This window comes from Anser cygnoides, chromosome 7 (genome assembly GCF_040182565.1).
Source record: "Anser cygnoides isolate HZ-2024a breed goose chromosome 7, Taihu_goose_T2T_genome, whole genome shotgun sequence".
Lineage (NCBI taxonomy): Eukaryota > Metazoa > Chordata > Aves > Anseriformes > Anatidae > Anser > Anser cygnoides.
Genome location: NC_089879.1, coordinates 19,630,821 through 19,650,233, shown reverse-complemented (window position 1 = coordinate 19,650,233; position 19,413 = coordinate 19,630,821). Strand labels below are relative to the sequence as shown.

At 43.0% G+C, this 19,413-nt stretch overlaps 1 protein-coding gene across 1 annotated transcript in view; it reads right to left on the bottom strand.

Moving 5' to 3' along the window:
- ANTXRL (ANTXR like) overlaps positions 1 to 19,413 on the bottom strand; it is a 55,656-nt gene that overhangs the window by 6,038 nt on the left and 30,205 nt on the right. The window contains exons 15-17 of the mRNA XM_013199378.3: positions 17,216 to 17,314; positions 15,195 to 15,362; positions 13,975 to 14,055 (exon numbers count right to left, since the gene is read on the bottom strand). Coding sequence (XP_013054832.1) covers positions 13,975 to 14,055; positions 15,195 to 15,362; positions 17,216 to 17,314 — 348 coding nt within the window. The remainder of the gene's footprint in view (positions 1 to 13,974; positions 14,056 to 15,194; positions 15,363 to 17,215; positions 17,315 to 19,413) is intronic.

Below are 19,413 nucleotides of genomic sequence, written 5' to 3'. Positions count from 1 at the left end.
CCTTGGCATTTCGAAATCTACACGACAATCTCATTCAGGAACCAGGACCTCTGCTGTCTGCTTTACTTGCTTCTCCCGTAGGCCACCATGTTCTGTTACAAAGGAGCCCACTATTGCTGTGAAAGCCTCATGAAATCCTGCAGACACAAACTTGTGTGCAGAGCTACAATTCTCGGCATCTCTCTACCCATCTCCTCACCTGGAGAGGTGGGAGGAGACGCTTCGGCAACAACCCAACTGCTGCAACCTCAGCAGCAACCTGCACCTGGAAGTCCGAAGGTCCTTTCATCACCACATACAAAGGCTGGAGGTAAAGACTGAAAACGCATGAGTGGCACTGCCAACTGCCCATTTACAGGAGCCTTCAAATGCCTGGTGAACTGACTAATCCCACCAGTCTCAGCCCCTGAATTTTAACACAGCAGCACTTCATGAACACTTCAGATACATAACAGGGTCATTCACAGCTCCTATGCACTTATCAAAAAGCACACACAGACTGCTTTTCCTCATTGCAACTGGGACTTGGTTTCCATACAAGTAACCATAGGCAGGAAAATACCCATCTCATTGGTGATGAACTCCATTTGCCAGCGCTTTTTCCTTTGTGCAGCAGGCCTGTTTTGTTTCATGCAATAATCATCCTAATGCAAATGCCCTCTGCAGTTTAGCATAGAGAGGAACGTTACCTGTTTTTCTCTTTCCAGCACAAACACTAGGTGGGGAAAAGCAAAACAGCTGTTTGGTGTGTTTAGAAAGCATGTCTCTGAAGGCACCTTTCCCTCCATCATTTTGAAAGGCCTGCAAAGCCATGACGCTGGCGAGAGGTTTAGGTTGCATGCTGGAATCAACAAACCAAATTCAGCTCTAGGTTATACCAACATCTATCAAGCAAAAATCACGAGAAGGATTCCGTATTTATAAAAGCTGCCTTCAGGGCTACACAGCTGTAGACTGTGATCCCTGTAGTTACAGATGGCTGTGACAATGGGGATACAAGATCCCATACCAGGGACAGATCGCTACTGGTACGCTGCGCTTGGCACAAATAAACACTGAAGGTGCTTAGGGAACTGGCTGAGTTTCCGAATCACAGCTTCCGCTGGAATCCAGGCAGAAGCCATCACAGCTTAACCACAACTATCTGTTTTGTTAAGTGACTTGCAATGCCTGTAGTTTGGTTCATGAAACTATTCCTTTAATAAGAAGGGAATCGCTTTAGTTTATGACTTTCTGAAGAACAGCAAACAGAGCTGTTTCTGCTGTGTATCAAGAGAACCTTGTGCAAGCTCCAGAGAGCCTAGAAAATGATTCAACAAATGTAATAACGCCCAAATGGTACCACCCTTCCACTTACTTGGATTGGATGGCTCAGGGCTTCAAGAGCTCAGCTGCAGCCAAGAGTTATTTGAATGGACATGTTGTTGCCTGTACATGAAATGTACTCAGTAGCTCTCAGTCCCAGTTTTCACCATCACAAATTCACCACTACACTTAAACAACAGCCTCAATAAATAGGATAAAATCCTCTTTCTAAAAATGGAGGCTTGTTACAGCAGACTTTGCTTATGCACCTGGCTCAAGGGAACAATGTACTGGGGCCAGATGCAAGGAGACCTCAACGGGCAAAAGTCCAGGTCTTGGTGACTTCTGCAAAGATGAACCATTGGATCAAAAGACACCACAAGTCAGTGCTTTGCTCTATTGCCACAGAACTCAAGTCCTTCCCAGCACTGCCATGAGTGACCATCCTTGTCAGCCTCCAACTGTCATTTGTCTTCTGCTGTGCTCCGCTGTACTCGAAGCGCACTTTGGAATTGAGCAGTGTTTACTGCTAGGCAATTAATGCTACAGATAAACTTACAAATGTCAAGGCTGAATTTCCTTAAATGTATTTGCAGTAGAGCTATTGAGTTTATGAATTTAAAACAGCCAAATAATCAATTCAGGAGAAAAAAAAAAAAAAAAGGTATTCAGATGAGATGCAACATAGAGGGAGGGGAAAAAATACAAGGAAAAATAGAACAATCTCCCAGAACAAATGCAAAGCTGCAAACCCAGCACTAGTTCTTTTGCCTACAAGCCTTTCCTGCCTCTCTGTTGTCCTTCCCCCAGACATCAATTCCAAATATATTCATAGTCTATAATCAAAGGGGATCCCATAAATCTGTTTGCATTACTTTCACTTCAGTTACAGTGATAGGCGACGTCAAACTGCTGCCAGTTTCTGCCACACTCACTGATTTGTCAGACAGATGGGTAATTTAAAGGCCATGCGCCGCATTGTGTCATGAAAAATACGGTTGGGTTGGGAGAGTCTGACAGACAGAGGCTCGGATGATCGATGTATGTATTGTGACACTTCCTCACAAAAGATTACCGGTGTTACCCTGCAATCTCATACATCAAAGACTTCTGGTGAACACTGGAGCAAATCCTCCTGAGCACTTCAAGCAGCCATTGATAAATTGAGGCCAAACTTTTAGCTAGGGTTAGAATTAACAGCCAAAAGGGAAAGGGAGGAACAAGTGACAATAAATCATAAGCCAGTTTGAACTTCTCTGGTATATTTCAAAGGATTTCCACGTTGAAGAATTAAGCCCTGCACTCATCACACTTTCCTAAAAACAAAATGCCGCAGCAATTCTGCCTAGCAGGCACACCCCTCTGGGATTAGCTTCAAAAAAATTGTGACTGTTTCTCAAATAAGCTCTTTCTTAAAGTAACCACAAGATTTTTAACACACTGTGGCTGAAAGGATTAAGTAATTTCCTCTTCAAATGCATTTGAAGTCTCTTAAACCACAGAAATATTAAGACATTATTCCAAAGGTATCCTGTACCTCTGCTCTCCTTGCCCAGAACCAAGGAGAAGCATCTTTTTTTCCAGGAGCATCGTACGCACCAAGTACTTTAGGGAAGGGGGTCTGAGTTGCAAGGTGCAGTAATACGATGGTGATCGCAGGCACAACAGCTGTGGGTAGCTGCTTTGTTGTCTACGAAGCAGATGATCTGCGTAAATCCAGTTTTGTCTGGTTTCAGCCCCACTCCCAGGACAGCAACCCTCAGATGCTGCGACCCGCACGGCGTACTGTCATTCAGGCACCAACTGAAGGTCAACAACGCACCATATGGAGTTACGCCCTTGCTTCAGCTCACATCTGCACAGTCTTCCTAATGCACAATTATTTTGCCTCCCCATATGTCCATCCACTTGTTAGGCTCTTGTTACGCTGCTTGCCAAATTGGCTTTTCAAAAAGTACAAATACTGAAGCAGCGGGATCTGCCCTTGTCCCAGCTCCAGCTTTTATCCCAGTGTAACAATCACATGTGCACTTCAGGCACTTTGTACTTCTAGGCAATGCCTCCTCGACCACCTAGGATGTGTTTTTGTGTGTGGTTTGGGGGGAGGAAGGGAGGAACCTCTTGAAAGCCACTGCATCTTGTTTCTGTACTAGTTTCATCATAGTGCTCAGTACATCACTCCCCAGTGCTTGTTCTCCCAGAATTTTTAGATAATACTCAGCAAGGTTTCAATAGAAAGGAACAATTCTGTTAAAAGAATCCAGGTAATTCAGTGTCATGGGCAAGTCTCTTCACCCATGATACTAAGAGCATTTCAGAAAAAAAGTATTTCAAAAATCCAGCCCATCTGCCAGTAACTGTTGCTTTTCTCTGTCCATTACAATAAACACATTGATATTTAGCGAAAAAATCAAATCCAGTTTCATCTGTGCGTGATGGAATTTTTGTACACACTAAGGTCAGCCTGTTTCCTCTTTCTAGCTGTATTAGTTGACCTAATAAAATATATCCTTCCCATTATAAACTTAACTTGGGTTTCCATTCACCCTCATTTTTGCTTATGGAGTCTCAGTGCCACAATTTTGACTAGCTGAGGGGGTATATGACTGAGGAAGAATTGGCTTCAATTAAATATTTACTGAAATTTCTTAGTCTTTATTTTGGATTAATATGATACTTGCCTTTATGTTTTAGAATGACTTAAATAGAACACGTCTGCAAAGATTAATCACTCTAAAATGCAAGTTTAGGGATCCTCACATAGTGGTCCAAAATATGGGTCCATGAAAGTTATATATATATATATATATATACACACACACACACATATATATACAGGACTTTTTCATTAGTGTTTATTTCATTAGCGTTTAGCTTTACTTCCTAAATATCAATAATTCATTGCAAAAGTGGAGTTCTAAAACTCAACAGGACAGATTCAAGTTTCTATGCTAGCTAAAAACTCAGGAGAGGAAAGCACGGTAAAAAATAAAAGGAATGCTAAAACTTCAAGCCATAAGGCAAAGGATTAAGTTGAAGTGCTAGCATCTACAAGGAGTCACAATCACTTTAGCTAAGTAAAGGTTTTGACCCAAATACCCAGAAACTGATTGAATACACTTTTAAGATCAATGATTTCTGAAAAAAAAAGTTTAATTTTGGAGACATTAGAGGGCAGTGATTAAAAGAATAAAGACTTTTTAGTAGAAACGCCTACACTGAATATCCTAAACCAGCAACAGTGCAGAAAGCTGTTCTACTAGATCTATTTATGAATGAGGCAGATTATAGATAGTAATTTTTATTTAAAAAAAAAAAAAGAGCCTAACCAAGGAGGTACAGCGCTCCCACTACTCAAGTCTGCTGGGCAAGTATCAGGATTAGCAGCCGGCTCCTCAGAAGCCAGGATTAACGTGAAGCAGCCTTTGCCGAAAGCTTCCTTGCACTGCACTGCTTCATGCTGACTGCGTGCTGCACGTGTCACAGCTCATTAAAACCTTCACGGATTTCCTGGGAATTGCACTGATTACCCTGCAGCACACAGGCTAGAAATTAGTGAGCCACTGAAACAGTTTGTCACATAAAACCCAATCCTGCCCTGTTTCCAGGCACAGTCCAATAACTTTTACTAACTACTAGTCTTATATTTGGGACTGAGACACTGCTTTTGCGTTGAAAAATAAAGTATCAGAGTTGTCAGAGATTCCTATATCAGCAGTTTGGTGGTTGTTCATACTTTCAGCTGAATAAGAAATTAAATATAAATTACATATTTATTATAATTAATGGTGATTAAAGTTTAATTCTTAAATGACATTGTTGTTAACAGATTAAACATTAATAACTAACATGTAATTATTTTTTGTATGTAGCCATTTTTGGTTATTAGGCTTCAAATCAAAACAATATAATTACCATAAAATATTTGTTTGTATGAGAGTCTGGCTCTGTAGACATCCTCTAGTTTGACAGGTCCTCTCCTGTCAGTGCCTATTTTCTAGGGATATTTGGCAGCTCAGAATTGTTACCTAAAGTGATGTCAATCCAAAACTATTTACAGGTAAGAGAACATGGGGTTGACTGAATGGAAGAGGATTTTAAAAGATCCAGTAAAGAAGTGGAGTCCAACAATGAGAATATACTTACTTTCTTCACCACTTCTTTAAAAAAAAAATTAGTCCATCCCTTTCTTTATCCAGTGTATTATGTGGCATCTTTACCTGCCAACTGATATCACTTTTGGTCCCTCCTTTTATGATGGAGCTATCTGAGAGGAAGAAAATCACTACATTGTGGGCTATAAATCATTCATATGGTAACAGTGAGTGCCTTATAATGGCTGTAGGTACATCTAATAAATTGAAAATTACAACAAGATGAATTCAAAGGCACAAGAATGATCCAAGAAGCAGCAGAAAACTGCTTACAGCCCAACATGACATGCACACCTGCAGACACTGCTCCCACCTCACTGCTCAATCTGTGCGGGGCACTGCTTAAAACCAGGAAGGGGTCCTCTGGGAGAAATCTACTCAAGTTCAAAGTCCAGTGCAAGAGCACATGGAAGAGAAGTGGGCTACTTCCAACCTACACCAGGAGAAATCAGACAGTTCCAGGAATCAGATGGAGAAATTGGCTCTTTTAAGCTAGGATCAGGGACCTTCAGCAAAATAAACTTCATGCTGAGCACATCCATACAATCTGTCTCTCACATGCCTGCTACCACTTTTCCAGCTTAAGAACAGAAGGAAAGAACAACACAGCAGGTGTTGGACATGGAGAACCTATCCCAGTAATGAATTCAGGGCTACTAAATAATTTGCATCATGCTCCATTCAGCAGGGAGCTGCATGTTTTTTCCAGCCCTGCCTTAGCAAGAAAATGCAGCAATGGACTACAGACACCTCCTGAAAGAAGGGCCAGAGTCACAAGATATCTTGCAGGAATGCACAAAACATCACATGTCTTGGACCTTGCTGAGGTTGTGGCTGAAGTAGCTCTCAGTGCAGACCATAACAAAGCCTGTTGATTCTGAGCCCTAAAAAGCTGAAATGGTGAAAGGGATAGAAATGGATGACAATAAGCATAAACAAAGTAATGGTCCATCGGTCATCCTTTATGTTCACTACCAATCTCCAAGTATAGCCATGCTAAACCAAACCCCATCCAAACCTCACAGAAATATCAAACCTAAACCTGCACTTACGATGCACAATTTACTGCCTTCCTCTTGGCTGCCAGCTTTTATGGATGAAGCTCCTAAAATAGAGGAAGTGAGGAGAGAGACTGCTAGGTCATATCGTTTACCGAAGGTCAGGCAGAAACTTGGGAAAAAAAAATGATACATACAAGTTCAGGACTCGTGACTCACATCCCTTGTTTCTACCACAGCACCACACATTTCCACACTTGAATGCTGACCAGACGAGAATGTGGTTCAAGGGAAAAAACAGTGGTTGGTTTGCAAAAGATTTTTTCTCATTTCCTTAGCATTTTCAGGGAAAAGGAGGTTGCATGTGCACATCGCCCAGAACAGAGGGCTTTGGAGCATAGCAACAAGAGCAACAAATACTTGCTGGGCACGACAGGCCTAACCTTGAGGTGTCAGCGGGCTGCTGGGAGGAGCAAAGGAGGCCACAAAGGACCACAAATGGTCTTGCTCCAACCGTAATTAAGTGTCACTGTGCTTTCCAGGGTGAATCGTTTGATTGTCTCTGCAGGAGCACGATGGAGATTGTGATGTACACAGGGGAAGAGCACTAGGCTCTTTATGTACCTAGTATATAGGATAACATTGGAGACCGAGAGCTTTCTAGTGAAAATGGCTATTAATTTTCCTTGGCTTAGCCAAAAACTTAAAACTTTGGCCCACTGTGCAAACGAACTGGCTCTTCGTTTAAAATGTGGAAACAAATACAAGCATGCCCAAGCCCTCTCTGAGTAACTGGCCCTTAAGAGACTCTGCTGCTGTCTAGGACAAGCAGATGGTAAAACTGCAATTCCCACGTTACCTCTGTGCTCATCTCACAAAGACTTTCCCCTCCTGGGATGAGACTACTACAATTCATTATCGGTACTACCATAATTTGAAAGCACAGAAATCCTCTACTCGCCTCAAAGCTCCTGCGTTAACTTGGATAGAAGAGCTCCTTGGGACAAAGCCACCTTATTTCTAGGAACGAACACACCAGTGAAGCATTTCAGATTCTGAAGTCCCGACATGGAACTTTCCTTCCTATTTCCAGTGTACTATAGAGACCTAACACCTTATGAAAAAATGTCATTGTCACACTTCCCCTACACAGCATGACCAGTCTATTGAGTACCAGTTCTGCACTTTGAAGCAGCTCTCTTCCACAAGCAGCTCATCGCCATCTCTCATACATATTCTTCTATATACCCTGGTCCCGGCTTACCACAGTAGTGTGACCTGTCTCCCCAGAAGCAGGCAAAAAAAGCACATACAGCATAAAACACAGGTACACTTCCGTTTTTCCTCAAACCTCTAAGGAAACTCAGCACTCAGAGTGCCTAGTCCTTAGCATTTCAAGAAGGGAAACTACTTTTTGTAAGCTTCAGTTCAAAATTTCTATAAATCCCACTCCTGAAAGTTACCAGCCAGTGAAGTCTGAGGTTTCTACTTACGTAATTATATTCCCTAGAAATAACCCAAAAAAGCAGAGGAGGAATATTTCATGTGGGAAAAAAAAAAAAAGCAGAAAGATCTTAAAATGCTGCAGAAACTACCAGAGTTTTTGCTGCAAATGCACAACACTCAGCTTCCTATCTGAGACTAAAGCTGCCATAGAAGTCTGGAGGATTTTAATATTTACCTGGTATTTATGTTCAAAGCAAGATTAAGTGACTTAACAGATATAGCTCATAAGCTCTCAGGTCACATATTATCTTTGTGCTACCCACATACAATAGCAGACAGTGATTTTGGGTAGTCCTCTGGTACCACAACACGAACCACAATAGATTATACAAGAACAGAGGCATCCAGAATTACAGCTCCTCTGTAGACAGCAATGACACAATGCCTTTTCATCTTTAGTTAATGTTTTGTATAATAAACTTAGTATGAATAACAGTATTAATATATCACAGAGCACTTTTTATTTCTAGAACTCAAGCATCTTTAAAGGATGGTCATGGCATTACTCATTCTCCACACGAGGAATCAGATTCCTGCACAACTACCAGGAATATGTAAGCAGAGAGCTAAGAAAGGCTGGTTAGGTTAAGTTCTAGACTATTACCCAACTCAGAAGACAATGAGGGATGCATTTCCCAGCAGTGCCAAAGAAGGCAACATGGGGTTCAGCACCGATCAAAGGGCACTCCTCCTAAACCCAAGAATACTCAACTGAATCCAAGACAGGCCTGTACAGCTCAGACATGTTCTATTCTAAGTCTTATTAGAGCAGCAATGCAGTTCTGCCTAGAAAATCATGATAATGACATCCACCAAAAGACAGACATATCAAGGTCACAGTTAGCAAGGAACTAAGCCAGTGGTTCTTATCCCAGGGTCACGCTCCCTATAAACACTGAGAATCAGATCTGATGAACCTGTTCCTTTGCCATAAAAATCAAAGTATCAAACTCTTACACATGCTCTAAGAGGAACAGAATATCACCACCCTGTCTACCTAACAGGACCCATCTCTGGAACGTTCAAAAAGCTGACAGGAGCAGTCTCACTGTCCTAGAACTTCATCTCATTTATTGGTGGGGAACTACAGTACAACAGACATGAAGTGACTTACATCAGGTACAGCCAGGGTATCTGAAGACACAGCTCAGTGTCTTAACCACAACGCCAATCCTTCTTCGTTCTGCTGTGCAGCCCGTGCTGAGTAGCACCAGCCCCAGGATCCGCACCCATCCTTCAGAAGAGCCTCTTTCAGTGGTTGCTGCAGAGCGTGCCTCTGGCTCCCAAAGCCTTGCCCACACCACTGTTCTGCACAGGGGCAGGCAGGCAGCATCTACCAAAAAGCCCATTTGTAAACCCTTCTTCCACGACAGAAATAACATGATCCTGGCACAAGTGAGAGGTAATGCCTGTATGTGGGCTTCTTACAGGACAGGAAACTCATTAGTCACTGATTATGTTTCCAGCTGCAGTGCTCAGCATATCCTGGGAACCATGCGTTAGGACACAGGCACTGCACCAGGGAGCTTTCCTCCCCCATACCATGCCTATTATAGCGGGAATTAAGCTTACGAATACTGGTCTCCTTTGCCAAAAGAAAAATAGAAGTCACACAGGGGCTACATGTGTCTTACTTTCATCAAAAGTGACAAAGGAAGATCACTCTACTGTGGCAGGCAATGCCCAGTCTCTTGAATTCTTCAGCAGCTTATGAAGATAATTGGCTCCAGAAGGGTTAAGGAAATGGAGAAAAACCCTTAAACCAGGCAGCAGCCTCTGATGCAGAATCTGAAGGAGAACAGTGCTGCTTTTCCAGCACCCCCATAGATCTGCCAATTGCTACTTGGGCAATTACTACACAGCTCTGAGCTGCAGAGAAACCTATTAAAGGCCATTAATCGGGCTTGAAAAGCAGTAATCAGTGTGAGCTCCAACTAGCACTGGTAAGTGGGCATCTAGTGTGGAGTGACAGGCGGGTGCTGCCATCCCCGTGGGCTGCTTTCAAACCACTGACCACCTGTGGGTAGCAGCCAGAAAATAATGACAAGTCATTAATAACCCATAGGCTTGGTGTCCCACCTTCCGTCTGAGGAGTCCCAAGTGCCTGTCAGGACTTAATTAAACCTCACAGCTGTAAGGAAGGTAAACATTGTGTTCTCAAGATTTTGCAGTTGGGAAAACTAAGGCACTTAGATGCCATTGTCAGCATTACTAAGAATCACTCAAAATTTGACAGTATTCAGATGTTCTGAGCATTAACAAACCCACCAGCTTAAGAGTGATTGCTTTGAAAGGGACACAGAATAAGGAACCCCATCTCCTCATTTCAAAAGGCTTGTGTTTAAAATCCCTGTTGCCACGACTTACTCCAAGTCATGCAGTGAATCAGTGTGTAGAACTTGAAAGGACACAAGTCCTGGCTTCCAGCATGAGCAGCCACTCATATTTTGTTAATTTTTTGGATGCAGCACAGCCTTTTTACCATCAGTTTTGGGGGAATAAATAGGAAAAAATTCCAATTTTTGTACCACAGTCTGCTTCTAGTCCCTTTCCCCAAAATGGATTTTGCACATGCTAACCAAAGGTTAGACTAGTAAAGCATTACCTTTTTCTGAGTAAAGTCCCATGGGTTTACAAGGGTAACAGTGACAGCAAAATCCAGTCTACACTCTCTCTCTCACTGCTGCAGGTAATTTTCAGTGACAAAAGTAAGATCACTTTCTAAAGCTTTAAGTAAACAAGAGCTATTCTGCAGGAGAGGAGGGGGGACGACATCTTTTTTTAGCTGAGGTTTTTGGTAAACCAAGCTGCTGAGAATTTCCTGTGACAGTATGTGCTGAAATGCAAAATGGAATGGATTTGCTGAAAGCAGCAGCTAAGCAGGCCATTTGAAAGAAGCATTTCACCTTCCTCTACTGCACATATCGGAGCTGTTAATGTGTATTTGATGGCATTGTTAACACACCCACTTTCGATCCAGGAAGCTAAAGGAGCAGCTCGAAAGCTCCCTTTTGCACAGAGTACTGAGAACCTGCCTGACTAACCCTGCCCCTGCCCCTCCAGCTGCTGGGGCTTCTATTAAATGCTTTGAGATATTCATGTATGCTCATTTCCCAAACTCTAATCTTTATAGCAGCCCGCTGGCAAGATCACAAACTCCTGAATTTCACAGGGGAAGCAGAGGAGAAGCAGTCAACACAGTTGGTCCTGCTGGTCCCACCAGTGCTGTTGGCACCAAGGCTACTCCAGGGCCACATTCCAGCTCTGTAAGTAAATTCCTCATTGGCAACCAGAGTCTCCTTTTGTCAAGGAAAACAAATATTATATGTGGAAAAAAGAATAAAAAAATCAAATGAGAAACCATCACCACCTGCCATTGCCTGGGGGCATCCCAAGCTGGCACTGCTTTAAAGAGCATGTATAAAGGAATCAACCATGCCCTCATTCAGTAGCAGGAGATTCCTAAATGCATTCCTAGAAGACTGAAGAGCTTTTATATCTGCCCACACTGTACGACTCAGACCTGATGCTGCACTTTTCAGTTGGAGGGCTCCACCAGTGGGTACGGCAAACATATGCCTTGATACAGAAGGACATCACTACAGAGTGATGGGAGAAGCCGTCAAGGTAGCAAGGGCAACCTGAGCAAGTATCCCAAGCCACAGATAGCTTGCCAGACCACCTCAGAGCTGTCAACCCTTCTGTTGGGCCACAAGAGTGGAGCAAGGCAGTGACCACTGGTGCTCTAAGCCCCAAATCACTGGTAGAAGAGAGGGGTAGCAGCCTTGGGATGAACAAGGAAGAACACCGCACTGCAAGGCATGCCAGGCTGTGCTTCCATAAGTACCAGCAGTAAACCAAAACCAAAGCCTGTTGACCTCCATCAGCACATCTGGGCAGGAGTGACCCCATCCCTGCCTGGGCTCTTGGGGCAGCCCAGCTCCTCCAGCCAGAGCTCCAGGCTCCCCACACTGCCAGGTCAGTCATCACACTTACATGACTTCCCCACCTATCCTTTAGCTGGGATGTATGGATGCACACGTGTGTATACATGTAAGTATGCATGTATAGTTATGCAATCCCTCCTCACCAAAATGTAAAGTCAAAAAGAATCAGAAAAGACCACTGAACAATCCATAGTCTTGCTCTTCTGTGCTAGATTTCTCCATGAAACACAGGCCTGTGATGCTCTTTATTTATACAGTAGAATGATGTCCAGTTATTTTCTTGTTTTCCGTTCAATATTCTTCAGCTTTAGTTAATTTCACAGACCAGGGAACAGAGATTATCCTATTCTTCCACCAAATCTGGCTCAATAGGATTCTTTCCACCCTATTTCCCAGATGTACGTTTGATTTTCTAATGTTCGCCCTGATACAATAATCCTTCAGCTTGCTCTGCTTTACATAGCCTCTTTTGAGTCCCTTGTCCTCCCCGCAGCAGAGCTGGAAGGCAAGTAACTGAGCATCCCTGTTCTGAGCCAGCCCCTGCATGTTTCTCAGCCACACAGGCTAACAGAGGCTCTGTTGTGCTCCGCACCCATAGAAACGTACCAGCCAAGCGAGTAAAAGGCAGAGGATAGATTCGTAGTATACAATGTTAGCGCTATCAAAATACAGCTGGGCCTAAAGAGCCTATTCACAAGCTCTAGATCGTGCTCAAAAAGTAAATAAGGTGTCTCGAGCACAGCTGCCTTGAAAATGCAGCTTGGTAAAACAAGTTAAAAGGCCATCTTACAAAGTAGCATGGGATACTGCGTTTGTTCTCTTAGTGCCCTCACACACTCAAAGAAAAATTGAAGACAGTGAAGTTTAAACACCAAATCTTAATAACTAGAAAAAAGCCATAATGATATTTTGCCAAAAGCCAGAGGGTTGCAACTTATTTGCCCTAACTGATGGAAAGTAGGGCTAATTTTAAGTCTGTTTTCAGGCATGAAAATCACCCAGCCAGACAAGCCCAGCACAAGGCCCCCTGAATCACAACTACCCCAGGAGAGCACCTGATGGACCCCACTGCTGTAGCTCTATAACCCCTTCACCCGAAAGCAAAGGTGATGAAATATACGTATTCTGGGTACAGAATAGCCATAGGGCAGAGAAGAAAGATACCATCATCTTTGCTTGATCCTTGTTTCAAAGCTCCACTGCGGAAGGACAAGTCTGAAGCCGAAAAGAAGCAAAGCAGCAGCACTCAACTATTATGGAGTTTTTCCTCCAGGATAGCACTATAGACAACCAGCAAGTAACTTGCCAGGCTCTCATGGGGAAGCAGAGAGCTTCTGGTATCACAAGCGACCCTGGAGCAGCAAGCAGACAGCTGTGTGGCTCAGAGGCACAAACTCCCTGCTTCCTCCCAGGAAGAATCTATTCCTGACCTGCATTTGACTTTATGAAGACAGGAGATATCCTACGCCTCCATACAAGATATGAGGAAGAGATGCATCTTCGCACAGAGTTCTAAGGAAATTTTTTTCTCCATTAACTTTGCTAGAGTTTGTTTCTTCATCATCTGCCCTGTTCATAGTTTCTCTCGTTAGCAATCACTTAATTTTATTATCAAATCTGAAAAGCTGTAATCCTCCCTACCGAACTTCAGAAAAATGATGTTGAATTTAATATGCAGTAGTAGTTTTATAAAACTAGCAGTCCACCAGAGAACCTTTCCTTTGACTCCAAAAGGTGTGCGCAGGAAAGCAAGGCTAAGAATTTACATTAATGAAAAAGAGAGAGATGCTACCAAAGCTGGTCAGCTTCCACCTCAGTCTGCCCAAACCATAACAGTGGAGACATCACTATTGACCTTTTGGGGCAATACTTTTAAACAGATGCCACTGCAAACATTTTAGCTCATTTTGAAATCTCTGGTTCTCATGACAAGTTTTTAGCCTTGGGGGTAACATAAAAAGACAAACTCTCACACACACACAAAAAAAAAAAAGCAGGGAGAGGGACAGCACACTGTTGCTGCTAACAAGGAAATGGAATGACAATTTGTTTGTGACACCTTACCTTATCCCCTGGCTGTGGTCTCATAAGAGAGACTTGATCATAGCCACGTCGAACCAAAGCCCATAGTGCATCAAGTTTGCCCTGAAATAAAAATCATATGAGATGACCAAGAAAGCTTGGGATAACATAATGAAATTAAACTACAGCTGAGCTGATGCAGCCTTTCTGTATTAAACTGTATGAAAGCTGCTCCTCTGCCTTTGTCCTGTGCATGCTGGAGAGCCAGAACAGAGACCTCGATGTGGTAACACATACCTTATACCCAGTGGGCCAAACTCACCCTGCTCAAAACTCACTGAAGATGACTAGCTTAATGAGAACAGCACCTAACTGTACCTCTTTATGGAGTTATATTAACAACAGGCAGAACAATGAAAGTGTTCTGTACTGGATAAACAGCCACAAGACCTAGGCAGGCATTAAAATTCACAGGTACTTTCCAGCCAACAAATTCAAGCACTGTTAAACCCATCTATGAACCAGCCACGGCAGGATGGGGAGTGGGGACCTCATTCCTGCACCCACAAAGCACTGGTTTGGGACTCGGCCACGGGTTTCTGGGATGAGTGCAGTGCGTTCCTGCCTCCATCAGCACGAGCCCTCCAGCTTCCTTAGCTGTAAGCTGAGATAACAGCTCTGGGGTTGTGTGAGGATACATACATTAGGGACGGGGAGACATCAGATACTATAATGACACAGGAGAAATGAGGATGAAAAAGCACGGAGAGACTGAGTGACTTACCCAAAATCAAACACTACATCTTGTGGCTGAACTAGAAGGGAACAGAGCTGAATCCCAACCCCAGGCCTTAGCCACATTGCAGCTGAAGCAAGGACAGGGTGCTCCAGCTGATCCTCCTTGTATGCTGCTTTAAATCAGCATACAACTGGGACCTTTCCCAGAAGAGATGGGATATCTGCTGCTGCAACCCAGTTTGTGCAAAAGTACCAAAAAGGGTTGAGACAAGAGCAGGAAGATTTCTGCTCCTGCCCTACAACACACTCCATTCTTCCCCACCCCCACCCCGCCACCAAAACAGTGGCAACACAGGGCCTGGGGCAACACATGTTCCAAGAAATAGGCAAAGTTGAGGAATACCAGCCACGTTTCTATATATAAGCTCTCCCAGCTCCACCATAAGAAAGGTTGCACTACGGAGGCAGGATGTAGTAGCATGTAGGACATAAGACTTTGTCAAACCCAGGGGCAGGCTTGTTACCTTGATTGGAGTGTACCACTTCCGCTGAGAAGGCGGTTTTCTCACATGGGGCTTTTTTGGCTTGGGTTCCCATGGCTCATACTCCTGCTCTGGCAGCTTAATAATAGCATTTTTGGGTTTCTCCAGTTTTGCTCCTTCCTCTGTTGATCCTTTGTCTCCCCACCGCACCTAAAGCCAGGAGAGCACATTGTAAGTACAGACATTTCCGTGGTCCCTCCCCTAAGCAGGTGCTTTTTGCAGATACTAATCTAGTTCCATCAGGTAATCCAAATACCTCCAGACACAAAGCCAGATTTATGTAGGCACCCAATTGTCACTGTAATCAGAGATACGCATTTAAGAGTCAAATATTTTCTCGTGAAAGCAGTCTGAACTACCAGCATTTGCACCTTCTGGCAACAAAAGGTGTTGTGGGAAGTTGCAACATCCAGGGCAGATTAACTTATTTTCAAGTGAAATACAAAGCACTGCTCTGCTAGGACACAGGTGTAATTTGCTTCCCATTGACTCACCCAAAAAGCAGGCAGCAGCACTAGCTGAAGAAAGGCAGTCTTTATAAATAGCCTTATACTGATTAGTTCAAAAATGAAAAAAGGGTCAGGGAGAAGGACTAGAATGCCTTCTTAAGAGCAGCAGCTCTCAGACTTGTGTGTAGCTCCTACTAAAAACATCTTTTCCAAATGCGCAGCCACAAAAGGGGACAGTAACTTTATCCTCACTTAGCACCTCACTCACTCAGTACACTACTTATCTCAACCTGAAATTCTGCTTTTGTAGTCTGGCTCAAGTAGAAATGTTATCCCACATTCAAGGGCAACATGGGATCCATGGGGGCTACTCAGCCTCAAGGATAGTAATTCTGAACAGAATTGTTGAGGATATTAAGATGCATTACTTTTGCTGCAGACTTTCAGGGACTTGCTGAGAAGCCACTGCTTTCATTCTATCAGCCCTAGTTTGGTCCAGAACCTCAGCTGGCTTACATTAGCCCACCTCCCTCAGCTACCTACTAGATGAGGTAGGAGTTTCTGGTGTGGCATCACTAAAAGTCATATTTAGGGCCTCAGCAGATATGAGTGAGTGATAACTCCCTTAACTAGTTCTCTTGGTTAGAAATATTAAATTGATTTCACTAACATTATGGTGATCTACAGGAGTTAGTAGCTGATCACAGCATTATCAAATGGCTCCCCAGAATGTATGCATCATAGGATAGCACAAGACGTGTTTCTTTCACAGTAACGCTTCACCTCACTTTACACGCGAAGACTGACTTGTGCATGAACCCTAGGGCAAGATTTGATTTATAGGACAATTTCAACTCAGAATCAAGAGTGAAATTTTTCCCTGACAAATTTTTGTGCATGCTCATTTTGTTAATGCTCAACTGAAAAAAAAAAATCACTGTTTATAATTCCCCAAGCCAACTGCTTCCAGCCAGGAACAGTGTAGACAACATCCTCAAATACTACTTTTTTTCCTCAAATATAAGACAAGCTTCTTTATTGTTAGGGTAACAAAGCACTGGATCAGGGATTATGGAGTCTCCTTCTCTGGAGATATTCAAAACATGGCTGGATGCAATCCTGTGCAACATGCTCTAGGTGACCCTGCTTGAGCTGGGGGTTAGACTAAATGATCTCTAGAGGTCCCTTCCAACCTGAGCAATTCTGTGATTCAAAACCAGCATAACTCTGCAGTAGACCAGAGAACTGGAGCCAACTGCATTGACCGAAGAGTTAGATTCAGTAACTCAGAACTTCTTTTGGTGCTTGTCCCATTTCTTAACCTGCAAATTTTCTCCTGCTCATAATGCTAGATTCAATTAATTACTCATGCAAATGTGCCAGATTGATGTCTGATACTTGGAGGTCAGGTGCAATCAGGTGGACAAGCCTTAATTAAATCTCAGCCTCTACTCCAATGAAGTAGGTGTGGGTTTTGTTTTTAAACACAAACACATTATTAAAGTTAAGCACATTTGCACTGATTTTCACAACAGCAAAGAAAAACCCAAATACCTCCATCCTCTTAATTCCACCAACACCTCGGCCTCCGTAATAAGATGCATCCACAGTTGGCCACTTTTTCTTTGGCAATCCATCTTCATCATCTGATTCCTGTGGGAAAGACGGGGAGATGTTACTGTTGTTCTCACATAAACGGGAAACAAATGAACATCCTATGGTCCAATCCTTGGATATCTGGCTTTGTGTGTTACACTTACTTGCTGACAAAAAACAAAAGTGTCTTGTCTCTGCAGCTGCAATTTTATCTGAGAACTGCCTATTCCTCTCTCCTCTTCAGGCAGCTTTTACTTAGTCAAATATGCATTGAGCTTCAAAATCAACTGACTTTTAAGGGACGGCAAAGTGCAGATGAATTGTACATTATACTGGCTTGCCACTACGCTGTGCAGAAAATGCCACAATCAGCTAACCCAAAGAAATCATTTATTAATTGTGCTTTTAAAACTAAATGTCACCTAACAGGGAAAAAGCTACCACTGTGAGATTTCTAACATGTGCATCAGGCCCTTTTCTCATGGCAGCTGTAACCAGTTGTTCTACGCTACTTGATTCTTTGCAGAGTCTGGCTCAAGCTGTACAGTTTGGAGCTGGGACTGAGACTGGAGCACCTCCAAGTTTTCAGGAAGCTCAGATCCAGAGTTTTTGACCTGCGTTTCTAAACACTGCAGATTTTCTTCTGGAATGTGGGAGATTCTGAATCAGGGTTTTACTTCAGGTTCACTGTTCTGTTCTTGCTTAACTGAAAGCTGGCAAATATTTCTGGTTCAACAACCCAGGGAACACATCCCTAGCTCTATCATCTTGAGCTGTAGAAGTCACTGGGATTTCTCAGTCTCCCTGTCATTACACTGGAATCAAAGTGGCTGAAAGTCACACCGTAACACTTTCCCTGGCAGTCCCAAGAATACATATAGTTGAGGGAGGGGCTCAACAAGCCTCTTGTGAATGCTGCTGTTGGACTGGCCATGCGTAGCACTCAATTTTCATCAGTACAAGTATGGTTCTAGAAACACTGGAATTTTTATTTAAATAATAATTGACAAAATAAAAAAGCGAAATCCAAATACTAGAGAAAGACACAATTTGTTATTAGATTACTAGGCAACATTTTCTTGAAGTGGCCCTACATGTTTCTATTTTAATGTGAAAGGAATTGAGACTCCAAAAGCCAGTAATGTCTTTTTAAAAGCATATCTTCATTTTTGTTTATTCATATTTAACTCTTAGGTTATGCCTTGGAGAAAGCTATTTCCATTCAGTGACATTTGAACTCTCAGCTATAGTTCACGGGTCAGTTCTTCCAACAAATTCTTAAGTACGGCCAGGCAAGACATTCCCATTACTGGTAAGGGATTTAGAGGTGTCCCCCTCAAGTCACAGAAATACACATGGAAGTTATTGCATGCATGTTTTGATGTTGTTTTGGAAGAGTATAATGCACAAACCCATTTTGTGCCACATTAAAGACGGTAACCAGTGAACTACATCAGCAGTTTTGTTTCACTTCATTGGGAGCTTGAGTGCTACATAAGAAACCCTGCCTCTTCCGTAGGATCTAACACAGATTTAAATTCTGTGTGTCTAACAACCCTTATTACTGGAAAGCCTGACAGTTACAGGACAGTTAATTATGGCACATGCTTTTCCTGTTGATAAAGAATTTATACTAAATATCTCCTATACAGTGCATGATTTTTATTGCATATTCTCAAGTTAAATTGTCATAGTGCTGCTGCCCAGGACAAGTAACAGGATCACAGACACAGCAATGGTGGCCTCTTGCAACCTCAAAACAGCAGCTGTGGTTGTCTCCTGATATTCATGCCAAGTTACAGCATATTAGCAGCAAACTGTAAGCTTCTCTTGTGGGTTAGGCAAGTATATTCCACCCTTTAACTGCCTGTGCTTAGGAAAGGAATAGAGGTTGGCATGAGCTTACTCTGGAAATGCTTTTATTTCTTGCTATTACTTCCAACAAAACAGTAGAGTGAAACCTAAGCTGGGGTCAGGGCCTTTGTGTGTTACTGTACCAAAAAGAGCTCAGTTCAACCCATCCTCCAACAGCTCACAACCTAAATAGAGACGGGCCAAGTGTCCTGCCAATGGTCAGGCTGCAGCAGAACCACAGCCAGAGGCCAGTTCCTGCTCACTCTCCTGTAAAGCCACAAGAATGCGGCCTTCACTGTCTT